The 16365-nt window shown below is 48.3% G+C and overlaps 1 protein-coding gene across 1 annotated transcript in view; it reads right to left on the bottom strand.

Moving 5' to 3' along the window:
- Calb2 (calbindin 2) overlaps window positions 1-15551 on the bottom strand; it is a 24640-nt gene extending 9089 nt beyond the window's left edge. Inside the window, exons 1-4 of the mRNA XM_008834969.1 lie at window positions 15376-15551; window positions 4003-4079; window positions 2402-2491; window positions 784-864 (exon numbers count right to left, since the gene is read on the bottom strand). Coding sequence (XP_008833191.1) covers window positions 784-864; window positions 2402-2491; window positions 4003-4079; window positions 15376-15469 — 342 coding nt within the window. The 5' untranslated portion in view covers window positions 15470-15551. The remainder of the gene's footprint in view (window positions 1-783; window positions 865-2401; window positions 2492-4002; window positions 4080-15375) is intronic.
- Window positions 15552-16365: the final 814 nt, after the last annotated feature.

The raw sequence follows: 16365 nt of genomic DNA on the forward strand, positions 1-16365 counted from the left end.
CCTCTTTAAGCATCTCTGGCCCCTGAAAGCTCTCTGCATCCCTATTCCCAGACCAGAGATGGGCCAACCTTTGACTGCATCTTCATAAGGAAAGGAAGAGTCAGGCATAGTCCTCTCTTTCTCTTTCCTTTTTTTCTTCCTTTCTTCTTCCCCCTCTCCCTCCTGCCTCTCTTCTTCCTCCTCCTTCTCCTTCCTCTTCTGTGCTGGGGATGAACCATGCCCTTGCACGTGCTAGGCAAGCCCACTACACTACACGCCCAGCCCTATTTCCCTTTTCTATAGACTAAAAAAAAAAAAAAAAAGAACACTTGCAAAGGTTGCCTACTGACATGTGCTAAGGGTATGCTGGACTTTTCCCTGATACAGGCAAGAGAGCTAAGGACAGATCCAGAATGATAATCATTGGCTTATGGAATCTTGCCATCTCGGAAACACTGGAGAAAATCTTTAAAAGCACCGTAAAATTAAAGCAATATCTGTATCTGATGTTTGGGCAAATTGCACTTTTAAAAAAATGACTCTTCCATCCTGAGAATTGTTTCCTTCCAACTTGGGGATCTTGCTCAGGCATTAGTTCTAATCCAGTGCATCAGGGAGTCTGCCTTTCTGACCAGCACGCAGGTCTGCTGCCTGAGATAGGGACCACACCTTGAGTGGCGAGCTCTGAGGGGGCTTAGCATCTCCCAGGGACCACCCCCAGGTATCAGGCAGGGTAGGCCTTCTACTAACACAGGAGGAAGGTGGATTTCCACATGCAGAGAGAAGGCGATGCCTCAGCCTCACCTCCATAAACTCAGCACTGGAGCCCACGTGCTGCCGGAAGCACAGGAGGAAGTTCTCTTCTGTCGGCAGGATCTGCGCCAGCTGAGGAACACAGAATTACATTGACGTGAAGGGGGAACCTCAGGAACCAGAGCCGGCTTTCCCAGAGGAAGGGTAGGAATGACCAGTGTGCAGGCAGTGTGGAAATCACATTTTGCTCTGTTAACCTTCCTTCCTTCTTTTAGAACAGAGGCTGGTAGCCCTTCACAGGGGATGAAGATTCTGGGTTATCTCAATCTTTAGAGTAGGGTCAGCTCCTCCACAGGCAGAAGAAAATGTACTCTTTTAAAATTCAGCCACCCAGACTCAAAAGAAGACTCGGTAGCTGATCTACCTCACATGTTTAAAACTCTTAAAAATTGAGGCTGGAGAGATGGCTTAGTGGTTTAGAGCACTGACTGTTCTTCCACAGGACCTGGGTTCAGTTCCCAGCACCTACATGGCAGCTAACAACCATCTGTAACTCCAGTTCCAGGGGACTCCAAGGCCTTCTTCTGGCCTCCACAGGCACTACACATACAAGAGCACTTACATACATGCAGGCAAAGCACTCATACATATAAGATAAAAATAAACAAACACTCTTAAAAATTGCAAACTGATGTAGGTAAATGACGATTGCCTGGGATAAGCTGGCCTGAGAAAAACCTTTTGGAGTATCTTGACTGTGGTGGTGGCTTCATGGTCCAAGAATCTAAACTTGGGAGAATTATACACTCCAAACCTGCAAATACCCCCATGCAGCCAACCTTGCTGGCAGCTCCCCACAACTGCTCTTCACCCCGCTTTGCTTCCAGAATCCTTGGACTACAGGCAAATTCAGATTAGTCTAATTCGGTTAAGTATGATAATCCCATCCCGTTCATCAGTGATTGGTTTATGTGTAGGCATGTGACCCCGTTCTGGCCAATAGAATGTGGGAGGAGAACCGTGCCGGGCTCTGGGAAAGGTTTCCTTTCACTTAAAAGGGGCCCTCTGTGCACATGGGCATGGTTGTATCTGGATGTGATATCTGGAACTGCTACACGCAGCTGACCGTGATCTTAATGGGGTGGGGGGGGGAACACCATGACGACGACACGGGACCAGAACTGAGCCAACAGCCAAGAAGCAGAGCTAGAGCCCTGGCATCCAGCTGGAGCTCCCCGTGACCATGGCCTTGCTCATTAGGAGCCTCTCTTGGCTGAAACCAGAAGTCAGTAAACTATGGTCAAGGGCCACATATGACCCAAGGCTTGCTTTAAAATTTTAGTGAACATGGCCACACCCGTCGATTTGCATATTAACTGTGGTGGCTTCTTTGTCATAATGTCAGTTAAAGAGTTGTGGACAGAGACTACATGGCCCACAAATCTTAAAACATTTCTTATAGGTTGTATTTTTGAAGAAGTCTTCTGACACTAAGATTTACAACATGGACATCTACATAGTACCTGACCTTTTCAACTTCCTACAGTGTCATCCCTCAGTGGTCAGAAGGGCAACTGCCAACAGGATACATCTTTCAGCGTGTCCCCTCATTAGGTCCCTAGAAAGGTGCCTGAGCATGGGGAGGTACAGCCAGCCCCACGGCACTCACTTCTGCCATCTCGATTTTCCCATCTGAGTTCTTGTCATACTTCTGCATGAACTCCTTCATCTTCTCTCCAAAATTGTCACTCTTTGACATCTGTGGACAGAGAAAGGAGTCAGGGATCTCAGTGAAGCAGGGCTGGGGATTATTTTGTGTCCTGGACACATGGCTCAGAATCAGGTAGTGTCAGTGCTCAGAGGGGTCAGTGCTGGGTCTTCTTCTTTGCTAGGATCTTTCAAATCAATGGTCTCTTCTTCAGGTCTCAGTCACGTAATTACGGCACGTGGATATGTTCTGTACCATGTAGTTAAATGCATCCTTCTGCGTTTGAGATTAGTCAATTCACAGCTCCATCATGGGGCTTGGACTTAACTCTCATCACTTATATGTGAGGTTCCATTTCTTATTGGGACAGCCTGTAATAGAGCCCAACTTAATCCAGTACTCCAAGAAAGGCTCCAACACTCCACTTTTGCAATGTGAATTGCTCATTTTCTTCTTTAAAGACACGGGTCACCTCCAACCCTCCAAGTCCATGCATTTGACCTCTTTCTCACTTGGGTACATGTACATTGGTACTTTGCTGAGCATAGAGCCAGGAGCTCACAGTTAACTAATTTCTCTCAAGAACTGCTCCTTGAAGACTTGCTAATAAGCAGTGGGTGAATCAATAGGCATGAAGCAGGTAAGAAGAGAGAGACCCTCAAAGGACCAGGGGCAGTTATTTGGAAGGAGTAGCCTCTATATTTTCCTAGACATGATAATTGCAGCAAACCAGTCTCAGTCATCTTTGTGTTTCAGTATCTTACATGCCTCTCCCAGGAGGCTTTAGCAAAGTCAACAGGGCCATGTTGGCACCAGAGGAAACAACATTCCTATCATCTGGGGCTGGAGTTGCTTTGTACAAGTTAGAAGTTCATGACACCTCCCTACCTAAGAGCAGGCGGGGACCATCTTGGGCTTAGATGCTGCTTTAGAGGATTCCTCAATTTTCCTCTAGGTCCTCATGGAGGATCAGTCTTTGTTGGCCTAGAATACTGGTTCTGTATTGAGAAGGATTCTGTGTCCTCCCCCATTTCCCACCCAGGGGTCATTTGACAAAATCTAGGGACATTTTGATAGTCATGACTTTAAGGAGGAGGGTGCTACTGGCATCTCCTGGATAGATCCAGGGATGCTGTTAAACATGCTACGATATACAAGACATCCCTCACAACAAAAATTATTCAGCCTCAAATGTCAATAGTGCTGAAGCTAAGGTACTTGAATCTAGCCTACAGGCATGTGGGGTCCTCTGAGCACCTCATCTCGAGTCATAAACCCTTGGGACTATGGACTCTATCTCTAGGAAAAGATGTGTACATGCATGCATACATAGATGGCTGTACAGATTGAGGGAGTCATCAAATCTTGGTGTCCATGGTGGTTAGCGCTCAACTCAAGCATCCGGAGGATATTTAGACATCCTTACAAATGAAAATATTAAGTGTCAAAACCAGAGAGAACCCAGGCCTGCTGACTGGACGCACAGTAGGAGAGACCATGCTCAAGGCTATATAGGTGAGTGACAGAAACAAACAGACAATGGGGGTCGGGTGCTGGCTTACCATGCCAGAGCCTTTTCTTGCCTTCTCCAGCTCTTGGAAAAAGTTTTCTAGCTCTTTACCTTCAATGTATCCATTTCCTGTGAAGATAGACAATAACAAACAAATACGAATTAGACTTCTAGCTGCACAGTAGGACTAACAGTGGGAGAAGGAGAAGTCAGGGGACTTCCCAGAGAACGTCTCCCGGATAGTCTTCAAACAAGTATGTTGGCCAGTCACATTAAGGGGATCCTTGGAGCATCTGAAGGTAGAGATTCGAGATTAGTAACATGTGTCTTTGGAATATTCAGTTAGCAGCTGCAGCATGCTGGAAGACTCTCATCTGGCCATCAGCAGACATGGCTGCTGCTGTCCATAGCAAGCACGAGTGCTGAAGGTTTGCTAGGGACAGTCAGGATTTGTCAGCAGGTAGAAGACAGGGGGTTGAGACAGCAATTGGGTTCCTGGGATTAGGAAGGATTGTTGAGTTGGGGAGTATTTACCTGGAATCTCAGAATGTGACCTTTTTGGAAGTAGAGTCTTTATAGATGTGGTTTGTTATGCCAGATGTCCAGGCATAGGAAAGAGGGTCATGAGAAGATGGAGGCAGAGATTAGAGTGACATTTGCAAGCCAAGAAATACTTCAGATGGCTGCTGCCTCTAGAAGCTAAGACATGGAGTAGAGTCTCCTCCTGAGGCTCCGGTGTGAAGCAAATCTGCACATACACACCTGAAACTTCCAACTGCCAGCGTGTATTTCCAAAGTACCAATTGGTGGTACTTTGCTATGGCAGCCCTAGGAAATAAATTTAGAAAGGTACTATGGGAGAAAATGATTTATCCCATCTCATCTATAGAATGGGTTATTATAATTACATGGTTTTTTTAATTGAAGACAGGTCTCATTATTCAACCCAGCCTGGCTTCAAACACATGATCCTGTTTCTGCCTCCGAAGTGATGAGATTAGAGGTACATGGCTTAAATAAGGTTTTTGGTGTGTGTGTGTGTGTGTGTGTGTGTGTGTGTGTGTGTATACATGCACATGTATGTGCAGGTGTGTGCACCCATGCATATGACTGAGGAGAGCAAAGATGAGCATTGTGTATCTTCCTCTATCACCTGCTGTCTTATTTTTTGAGATCAGGTCTCTCATTGAACTTGTAACCCATCATTTTAGACTGGACTGGCTGGCCAGCAAGTTTAGAGATCTGCCTGTCTCTCCCTCCCAGTGCTAAGGTTACAGATGTATGTAAGCATGCCCAGCTACTATGTGGGTGCTGGGAATCGAACTTGGGTCCTCATGCTTGTGCAGCAAGCCCTTTACCCACTGAGCTGTCTCTCCAGCCCCTAAATGGGATTTTTGTATGTAAACTATAAACCCCATTATGCCTCCACCACAAATGTTGGTATTGCTTGAGTCCAATTTCCAGCTCCTAGGTACAAGATGGGAATGAACCTGGAAAAAAAAGTGCAATGACCAGAACCAGGTCTGAAAGTCAAAGTCTGACTTGTCTGAAACCATGTGAGTAGTGAGAGAGCCTTTGGACTCTTACACCTTAAGTCTGAACAGCCCAGACACCAGTGTTGAGCTGAGGCTATGGTCAAGGTCACCAGTCAGCCCTGGAAGGGAGGGAGGAGTTGGTGGGAGGGAATTCAGATTGAGGTAAGGCAATGCTTCCTGGGTCTTAATGCATACTGGACTCTCCTGGGGATCATTAAAAAATATGGATGTCTGGCTTTCATCTCAAGACATTCTGGTGTCACTGGCTTGGGGTATGAATTAAGCATTGTGATTTTTCTTTTTTAAAGCTCCCGGGTGATTTCCACGTTCAGCAGTTAGGAAACCACTAGAGTCAAGTTCCAAATCTGATCCATAGCAGGTGAGCAAGGTCCCCATAAAGAGGTCCAACTTGAACTGGAAAGAAGGTGGTTGCTTTCTTCAAGGGCATATGGAATTACAGATTTAACAAAAGAACAACACAGAAGCATTTGCTGGGAGGTGGCATGGGGGAGGGAAGAGCTTCCCATCATCTCTTCCCAGTGTTCCCCAAGGTCTTAGATCTCAAATAAACAACCTTAGAGGCATCCCCTCATGGAAAAGAGACCTCAATAAATATTGTATAGAGAGAATCACATGAGATGAGTTATGCATTTTTGTCTGCATAGGAAAGGTGATTATTGAGTTCCCCTGGGATGGGGTGGTTGTCTTTTCTTCTAGACTTCTGTACAAAGTACTTTGGGAGAGCTGGAAACTCAAAGAGGGTGGTGCTTGGTGGTTTGTGATGTCAACTAGGTTAGGGTAGGGTAAGTGGACAGGGCTTTCTAGGCAGAAAGTGTTGGTGATGATCCACTGGCTTGGCACCAAGTAATTTTTCTCTCCTGCCATGACCTGGCAATTCTCCTGTTGCTTAGCTACAGCTTCCCCTTGACTAAGAGGGCAGAGCCACACTCATCTCCTGGGAGGTTTTGCAGAGTTTGGCAGGGTAGTAGAAAGTCTGAGCTCAGTGTTGGGTCCATCTGCATTTCCCAGAAGCCCCAGGCTAGGGCAGGAGGTATGGAGGGCTCAGTTCTGGCTTCGTGAGCATAAATAGTGGTTCGATGATGTAGAGGCCACAGGGGCTGGGCCAGGAGCCCAGGCAAAGTAGATGTGTGTGTGTGTGTGTGTGTGTGTGTGTGTGTGTGTGTGTCCCACATGTATTAAGAGGTGACTGACAGGAGCTGGAAGGAGAGGCAGCCTCCACTCAGCTCTGAACAGTGCCTCTCATTACAAGCCCTCGCCTGGACCCTTCTTCACACAGCCCTTGATGCTCTGTGCTTCTTCTCCAGCCATTTCACCTGCTTATAGGGGATTGGCAAAGTTACTCACCTTTCCCGTCAATGAACCAACATCTGGTTCTCCTCTGTCACACCAAGCCTATGAGTATCACTTCTCTGAACCTCAGTTTCTTCAGCTGCAAAATGGGAACAAGGATAGTTCCTCCTTCTATGACTACTGGGAAGATTCAACTGGATAATAACAAGCTATAATGCTGGCCCATAGCAAGCCTCAAAAATGCCAGTGGTGTGGGCTTGGTGGCATACATCTGAAATCCCAGCACTCAGGAGACTGAGCAAGAGTTCAAAGCGAGCCTGGGCTACAGAGTGAGTTCCTGGCTAGCTGAAGCTACATATTGAGACCCTGTCTTGAAAAAATAAAACAAAACATGCTGGGGGTCACTGTCATCTTGGTTGGCATTCCTGCTTGCTGCCTCAGGCTGCGAACTGAACAATGATGTGATGGAATTAAGATGACTTCTACAACCCTTGCACAGGATGGGCAAGGAAGGTCTCCGTGAGTAATGTGAAGAAGGAGGCAGAATGGTGAGTGAACTTAGAGGCAGGGAGAGAGGGCCAGGAGCTGGGACGGTCACTCTGTACAAAGAACCCCCCTTCCTAGATGCAGCAGGCAGCAGGTTCCCAGATGTGACCCTTGTATCATACTAGGAATCTCCCCATGTGCCCCCAACAAAAGGAGAAGGTGTGGCTGGCTCCATACCAGGAGCCTTTATGCTTTGACTGTTGCAGACATGAGCCTGTTCCCACAAAACACAGAATGGGCCACCAGGGCATGCAGGCAGACAAGCCATTGAAAGCAGAGAGTGGACACACAGGGTCCAGGAGGATTCCCCACAACTAGGCTTTCTCTTTAAGGCCACCCCCATCCATCACTGGGGAGACCCTTTCATGGAAGCCTGGGGGTACAGAAGCAGGTGACATCCTTCTAGGAAGATTTTAGCACTGGCCAACTGGTTTGCTTTTTCTGTGACCCTGTTACAGTGCGGTGGGGCCACCAAGCAAATCTCATGAGGATGGGCAATTGATAAGGATGTGTTACCGTGGTAACTAACCATCATTCCTAACCTTCTTATTCAACTACATCCTTAAGGAGAGGGGGCTGGGAGGAAGGCAGGGACCCTGCATCTTTCCTGAGTCTATTTTTCTCTCTTATTCTTCAACACTATGTGCTCCACTTTCCCCAAAACTAAGTAGAGACAACACTTCATTATCTGACCACAGAGACTGGAAATCCTACACTGAAAAAAGGGTGCTCCACCTCAAAAAGGCTAGTTTGCTTCTCCCTGAGGTTTGCATGTGGATTTTTCTGAAGTAAACAGGTAAAAGGTATCCGAGGAGGAGGAGGGGAAGGAGGAACTAACTATACCACCAACCCCACGATTGTCCATTGCTCTGGAACAAGTCAATTCCTCTAAGCCTCAGTTTATTGCTCAAGGGGCAAAACTACATCATTTTCTATCTCCTTTCTTAGGGTCTTTCAAGTCAAACTTTTCAGAGTTTGGAAATGGAAACTCTTTGGTCCAGAGGGTCAACAACTACTGCTGTCTTTAGAGAGCTGGTTCTTCCAGAAATATTGATAAGCTTTGACAACATCACCATTGCCTGGGCCCTACCCCAGGCTTTCTCATTTAATTAGTTGGGTGGGGATATCTTCCAAGCTCCGGATATAGTCAAAGACCAAACAGCACATCTCAAACTTTAAGGTATGTAACAATTTCCTGGGAGAGCTTGTTAGAGTGCAGAGTCTAATTTGGTGACTGTAGGGCACTGCAGAAGGGCTGACTAAACGTTCAGGTGTGGCCTGTGGACCAACAATGTCAGAATTACCTGGGCACTTATTAAGAAATGCAGAACTTGGAATGTAGCTCACTTTTAGAGTGCTTGCAAAGCATGCATGAGATCCTAGATGTAATCCCCAGTACCACATCCACACCCACAGAATGTAATCTTGGGCCCTGGCCTTGATTTTCTGAATCTGTCTCTCTGGGTGTTTTGACCACATACCTTAGCTGTTTCTCTGACTTCACATAATGGCAGCATTAGTATGCCTGGGAATCTTGTTAGGAATGCAGATTCTCAGGCCTCGCTCACGTTCCACTGAATTTCTCTGGGGGTATGACCTAGAGACATAGTTTTCTGTTTGTTTTATTTCCCCCAGCCCACGTGTGTGTGTGTGTGTGTGTGTGTGTGTGTGTGTGTGTGTGCATGCACATGCCACAGTGAACATGTGGAGGTCACCACAATCTTGGGTGTCAGTCCTCACCTTGAGGCAGGGTCTCTTGTCTGCTGCTGTATGAACATGGCAGTCTAGCTGGCCTTCCAGCTTCTGGGGATTCTCCTGTTTCCACCTTCCATCTTGCTATAGGAGCATTGGGATTACAGACACTTGTCAGCTTGATGTGGGTTCTGGGGATCCAAACTCAGGCCCTTGAGCTTGGGCAGCAAGACTTTACCCACTGACTCATCTCCCCAGCCCCGAGACCTGTGTTTTTACAAGTCCTGTAGCACACTCCAAATTGAGAACCAGTGGACTAGGTGTTATAGTGAATTCCTTCTAGATCCCCAGTTTTTGTAGAAGGACATGATGTATATCTTGGAGACCTGGAAGGAGGGAGTTACTGTTAAACTGCCCTGGTAATCAGCCATAAGGCCAGGTTATTGGGCTGTCTGTGTGGCATTCAAATTTAGTATTTATGAATGCGTTCCCAGCTTAAGCAACTGGAACACTCAGATACCACCTTTTGTAGCAACAAGCGAGTTCCCCAGTCTCTGTCCCAACATTAGAATTACTAATGGCACTGATCATTTCCAAAGAGCATCCACTTTCTGCCTTGTCTTTAGAATTCTATCAGGTAAAAACACAGATGGTAACCCAGGCTTGGAAAAGAGGATTTGTGGGTGTGAAGGGTTCCAATCACACACACACAAAAGCTCTGTCCATATCTGTATTTATCTGGATTTCTCTAACACACACACACACACACACACACACACACACACACACACACACACACACACCTCCTAGGATTCATGGGGATAAAAGCTCCAGATTTGTAGCTCTCAGAAGAAGAATGTTTGGATTCTCCCATTTCAATGTACTGCTGGGCTGGGCTCCTTCTGGAACCAGACTCTGGAACTGGGCTGGATCCCCTGAACCTGTGGACAGCTGGCAGCCTGACGCTGGGCTGAGTCCCAGGCAAGCGGAGGCCAGAAGGAAGGGGCAGATTGGGCGAGAGGGGAAACCACAGAGAGCCAAAGAGGAGGGGAGAAGGCCCAAGCCCGAGGCCCCAAACAGGGCTGGCTGGGCACAGGAGGGCATCTGATGCAATCTGCCAGGAGGGACACCAGCCGGCTGGGTGCTGCAGAGGCGCTGTCCTTGAAGGGACTCATGCCTGCTCTATTAATTCTGGCTCCTTGGGAATTGGGAAAGATTTCCCTGAGGGGTCTCCTGAGCCCCAGCAACCTCCCTAGGGGTCTTAGCTGGTAAAAGCGTTCACGTCTGGAGCAGGAATTAGCAAAATGAAGGCAGAGATGTAGAGTGCCTGGGTTGGTAGCTGCCTGGGCAGGGCCAGCTGAAGTATCTTGTTTGTGAACATATCATCTCACCTCAGCTCTGCTCCTTGGCTGCTTCCCTGGAGAGCCCTAGCTCTTCACAGACCCAGCTCCCCCACCCCTGGTTGGTACAATCATAGTCCAAAACAAGCAGGGTGATGGCCACCCAGAGAACACCTAGGACAGAGCTGGTGCACCATACACACTCCAAACCAAAGGGCATTTTCAATGAAACAGTTAGGGTGAAGGTAAAGGGGACCAGGGAACCATTTCAAGGAGCTGCACCAGGTGAGGCAGGAGGCTCTCCTAAAAAGCTCTAATGCTGACTTCAAGCCCTACCAAGATGTATACAGGGCTTCACGATAGGGTTAGAAGAATGCTGTCCTCAGACAAACAACGCCTTAGTCCTCAGCCCTAGATCTCACTGACTTTAATGGACACACACACACACACACACACACACACACACACACACAACAGAAGACAAAGAACAGTGCCCAGTGTCCTGGGAGGGCCCGCTTGGGCACCTAGTTCTGGCTTCTCAGTGGTGTGTGGGTTTGTGAGACATTTCTGTTGGAACTACTAGGTTTAAGAGGAAAAGAAGATCCTAGGAAGAGCCCTCATCCCTGATGGTCCTTTTTGTTATTAGCTTTCAAAGTCCTCAGTGCAGGGGACAGATAAGGCACAAGCTCAGTCCTAGTGAAAGGCTTTGAAAACCTGGCCCACTGAGGTCATTTTAAGTGGACAAAGCCCAGAAAACTCTGGGTGGGTTCCCATACCTGGACCTAGGTGTCTGTCCTCTGGGAAAAGAGGAAGCTGTCCATAAAATCATTTCCTTCTTGGGGTTTGTTGTTGTTGTTTTGCAGTCTACACACAAAACACACTTCGAAAAATTCTTCAAACACTACAGAAGTTAACTTAGAAAAACAATTCCTTTTAATTTTATTTCATCTACTCTAGAGAGAACCACTATTGTTTGATAAATTTACCCAAATAGTCTCCAGTGGACAGCTATTACTCATAATAAAATCAGCTTATCTTAGTGTTTTGCTATAATCTTAAAAAATAACACATTTTGGAGCTGGAGAGATGGCTCAGTGGTTAAGGATACAGTTCTTGCAGAAGACCCAGGTTCGAATCCCAGCACCCACATGGCAGCTAACAACTGTCCGTAACTCAAGTTCCAGAGGATCCAACAGCTTCTTTCTTCTGTCCTCTGTGGGCATTGCACAACACAGGTGCACTTACCTACATGCAAGCAATACACGCATACACATAAAATAAAAATAATAAAATAAGATAAAATTAAATTACATTAAAAAAATAAAATTACACATTTTGGGGCATTTCCCCATGCCTGCACAGAAACTTGACCTCCCTTTGACTGACTGTGTAATATCCTATACTCGGATGACTGTAATTCCTTTTTTTTTTTTTTTTTGGTTTAGTTTCAAAGAACTCCTTTAATAGGCTTTATTTTTTGTATAATTTTTGCATGTATAGGATAGAGGCTTGGAAGGAGTGGGTGAGGTTGGTCCCATGGATGTCTGCTTGCTCCTGGCAGAGTATTTGCTTTCTCCTCTGTATTCTTAGTACATTCAGAAGAGGGGAAAGAATAGCTCTATTTCTTATCTGACCTACAACTTGGCTTCTCACAGGATTTCAGTGGGATAGAAACTTGCTGTTATCTGTCAGAACCATACAGAGGGCATGTGAACTCTGACTTCAGTGTCCCTCACCACCTGGATCTCTCTCTCTCTCTCTCTCTCTCTCTCTCTCTCTCTGCATGTTTGCATGTGTGTGTGTGTTTGTGTCTCCATTCTTCTCTCTCTCACTTTCTCTCTCTCTCTCTCTCTCTCTCTCTCTCTCTCTCTCTCTCTCTCTCTCTCCTCTCTCTCTATTGCTGATGATTAAACCCAGAGCCCAGTGCATGCTAGATAAGCATTACCCCTCTGATCTGTATTCCCTGTCTCTTTTTACTTTTTTTTATTCAAGACAGGCCCATGCTAACCTGAAACTCAGTCTGCAACCCAAGCAGGCTTTGAACTTGCAATCCTCTTGCCCCAGTCTCCCAGGTAGCTGGATATAGGCCTGCGTTACCAGGCCTGTTGGACATCTGGATCTTGTAGAGTAAAAGAGTTCTCTGACAAAGGGACAAAGCAATGGCTTCAGACATTGTGTCACTCAGAGCATGGAGGTGATATGTGTTTGAACCCCAGGCCTCACTAAAGTGTAGGGTGGCTGGGCTACCATCTCACCGATGCTTGATGCTGCCTTAGACATACTGAACCTTCCCAGTGCCTAACCTTGGTGACTATCAAGGAAGAGTTGAGGTTATATATGAGATGAGGAGATGAGATCCCTGATCCTTTTTTGCCTTGCTGTGTGATCTTACGCAGAGAAGTTTGCCTCTCTGGTCCTGACTCTTGACTTTCCAAATACCTGCTCTTCCCTGTTTCCACTGCTAGGCTAGTGATCCTTTTGAAAACAATCTTTTTTGGGGGTGGGAGGGGAGTCAGGGGTGAAGGAGCTAGGATGGTGCCTCTTCATTTCTGTGTTGAAATGGGTCAAGTAAGGGTCATCATTCCCAGTCCCCAGGCCCACTCTTTCTGGGATCAAGCTCTTTTCAAAAGTCTCTTTTGTTTACTACAAGAGTCTGGGAGGATAGGGAGGTAGCTCCCTCTCCCTGGTGCCTGTGATTAACTGGGCTCCAGTGAGCTCACTCCAGGGACCTGGTGAGCTGGGAAGGAGAGTTCTCCCAGAGGTCCTTAAGGTGGTGAGCAGCAAAAGTCTTAAAATGGGATGGATCCCTGAGTTGCAAACAGAAACCACAGATGGTAAGACAAAGACCCAGACAGGGGCACGACATCTCAGGTATTGGGCTTGGGTTCTTCAGGAGGGGAGACCCAGCTAACGAGAAGGTCAACAGCAAAGGTACAGAGAAAGGTGCTCCCAAACCTACTTCTGGATCCATCAGTGAAGTTCCAATTTCACAGTATATGCAATTTCTAGTTCACCTTCGTTACATTTCTTGTTCCACCCTGGTACTACCTTGAGGAGTGGGAAGGGAGCCCAAGGCACAGTGTCCTTAAAGATTCTTGTATCTCAGTATAGCTTAGTTATGGTCCAGTCAAGCCAAGGTCTGTTTTCTGTGATAAAAGGAACTACTCACCACCTCTGAGCCTGGGCTGGGTCTCCTCTTCCGGTTGGTACAAAATCCCTTCTTCCCACCCAGTTGAATGGGGATATAAACCCCAGCTGGAGACCAGCATTTAACCAAGTCCCAAGTCCCATGTCAGATGCCTTATCTGCACAAGGGACTCTGCCCAGAAGCCTCCCAGAGTGGGACTCAAGAAGGTGCAACTGTTTTGAAAAAGTACAGTGTCTCTGAACAGACTTAAGCATAAGGTTTTCATGATGATTGAGAGGGCTACCCATCGTCCCCAGAGAAAAGTAGACTTGGAGTCTTCTGTTAATAGCTGACTCATCTAGCAGGAGGCCAGAGGTATAACCTTGGCCACTTGGTAACTTTCCTTGAATCATGCAAGTCTCTGGTACAGAGAGACCAGCTACAGCATGTTGTGTGCAATGCATTGCTAAGAGGCTGCAATCCCGTTAGAACCCTTTCCACCTAGGGAGTTGGATGGCATGAGCCGGGAATGGGAAACAGCCTCTCCTTAGCCCCCCCCTTTTTTTTTCAGATCAAGCAACTGATCCACCTCTTTCAGTAATTCACAGGCAGATCATGGTCCTATCTCAGGTATCCGGATGCCCAGCCCTTTGCCCCTCCAGCTTCCTCAGTTTCTTCCAATTCACCCATTAACAGGACCCAGACATTAACCCTTTCCTTACCACAGCACTGAGGGCAGAGGATCTCTGTGTAACCACCTTCACAAGCTACTGAGGTGATTCAAGGAGGAAGCACAAGATTCAGGAAGCTGCCACCCAATCCCCGCCCCCAACTCTCCAACTCTTAATCCCAGAATAAACACCACTCTGCCAATGGGTCTGAGATGTCAGTGTGTTGTGGATGCCTACCTTAGCCAGGACCCTAGAGAGTGAACTCAGATGGCACAATTTTTTTTTTTTAATGATGGAGAAAGAGACTGACAATATCAGAAGCCTGGGAGAGGGGTGATGGAGTTTACTCTTCGAATGCCTGAGTCAGACCATTCGTAGACACCAGTCTGGGCACCACCTCTAAAGGCTATTCACCTGGCCTTCATTTAGGGGTTGGACATTGTGAAGATGACATAGAGCAAAGTGTTGGTCACTGAGGTGTTTAAGATTGCCTCCCCCATCCACAGTCAGTTCACCCAAAGCACTCAGGAGAATCACCAGGAGGCTGGGGCTGGCACCGGGACTGCCCCACCACACCCACTGCTGTGGCTGAGAAACAAACCCACATGCCCATCCTTTTGCAAGATAAACAGGGTAAGCTGTATGTGGGGGGGTGTTAAAAGCCCCCAATCTATTCTCCACTCCTGTTCCTGGACAAGGACCCCACCCCCGATTTCCCTTTAGGATGCCCAGCTTGCCCCAGCTCCTGGACTGTGAATGAGGCTGGGGCGGTAATCAAAACACAGGAGCCAGAGAGAGAGGGGTGGGCTTCGGAGACCTGTGGCTTCAGGGTTGGACGCAGGAAGTTAGCTTGAAGGGGAAGATGGGGAAGGTGTCAGGGTGAATCTTGGGGAGCCTTTTCTTGCCCAGGCCTCCTTTCTGGGAAAGCTCCGACTTGTTCAGAGGAGAATGCAAAAGTCGGTGGGCTCTGAGCATCCTGCATCAGGGAAAAGTTACTGACAGTTGTCATCAGGGCAGCCGGACGTTACCCAAACTCAACACCTTAGCAGGCTCTGTCTCCAGAACGCCTTCCTTGGGGGCAGACGCACACCTGCCTGCATGGAGCCGTGCCCCTGACCCTCCCCTCCATCCCACCCCCTTTCCAACCTCAGGTACCCCAGGGAGCGGGGTCAGCAGGGCCCAGAAGTTGGCAGCTTTACTGACCGTCTGCATCAAAGTGCTTCCAGATTTCCAGAAACTGGGACGCCGTCAGCTCGGCCAGGTGCAGGTAAGGGGGCTGCTGCTGCGGGCCAGCCATGGCGAGCCGCTCCGGAGACCTCAGGCAGCACGACACTGTCACTCGGTGCCGCTCGGCAGTGGCACTCGCGCTGGGGCTGCGCGCCACGCTGCCTTTATATGCGGCCCCGAGCTGCGCCGCGTCGGGCCGCCGGCAGGGGGCGCGCGCGCTCAGGGAATCGAGGAGGGGCGCGGCGCGCTGGGTGGGTGGCGGGGGGAGTGGGAGTGAGGGAGGCCCGGCTCCTCTGCCAGGAACAGGAGAGTCTGCACTGACACTCCTGAGTGCCTGCCAGGGATGGCACCGCTTTTTCGGTGGACATGGGGGAAGGCTGCTCTTGCCTGTCCAGCTTGGGAGCACCCACTGCTGATAGCTAGCCGTCGTATTGCTAACGCTGAGATTTGAACCCAGCACTCTTTTCACGTCCTTGTGATCCCTTATGGTGGCCCAGAATTGCAGGGAAGCTGAGTTCTCAACGTTTTACAGGTGCACAGCTGGAATATGCAAGACCCAGGGAGGATTCAGTTGGGAGTAGAGGAAGGGTTCATTTCCCCCTCCCGGTTGGGTACCTCCCTCTGGTACCTGTCCTACCCTGGGCATGCGCTGGAGCTTTTACACATGGTCCAGGGGATGAGAGAAGGCGACCCACCCTACAGTTCCTGATGTGAACCACACCCACCTACGATGGGGATGTGTCTTCTCCAGCAGGCAGAGAATGCCTAACCCTGACTCAGGGATGCTCTGAGATGCTCTTGGAAAAAACGGAAGCTCCCACAGACAGTAAGCATATCCTGGGGTCAGCAGACAGGACCCGCAAGCAGAGAATCGCCCCCCTCCCCAGTCTGATGGTCTCAGTCCTGAGGTCTGCACTGGCCTTGTGGACACTTCATCTCCAGAGTGGTAGCGGCACCGCCCCCCCC

This window comes from Nannospalax galili, unplaced genomic scaffold (assembly GCF_000622305.1).
Source record: "Nannospalax galili isolate Female #2095 unplaced genomic scaffold, S.galili_v1.0 scaffold56, whole genome shotgun sequence".
NCBI lineage: Eukaryota > Metazoa > Chordata > Mammalia > Rodentia > Spalacidae > Nannospalax > Nannospalax galili.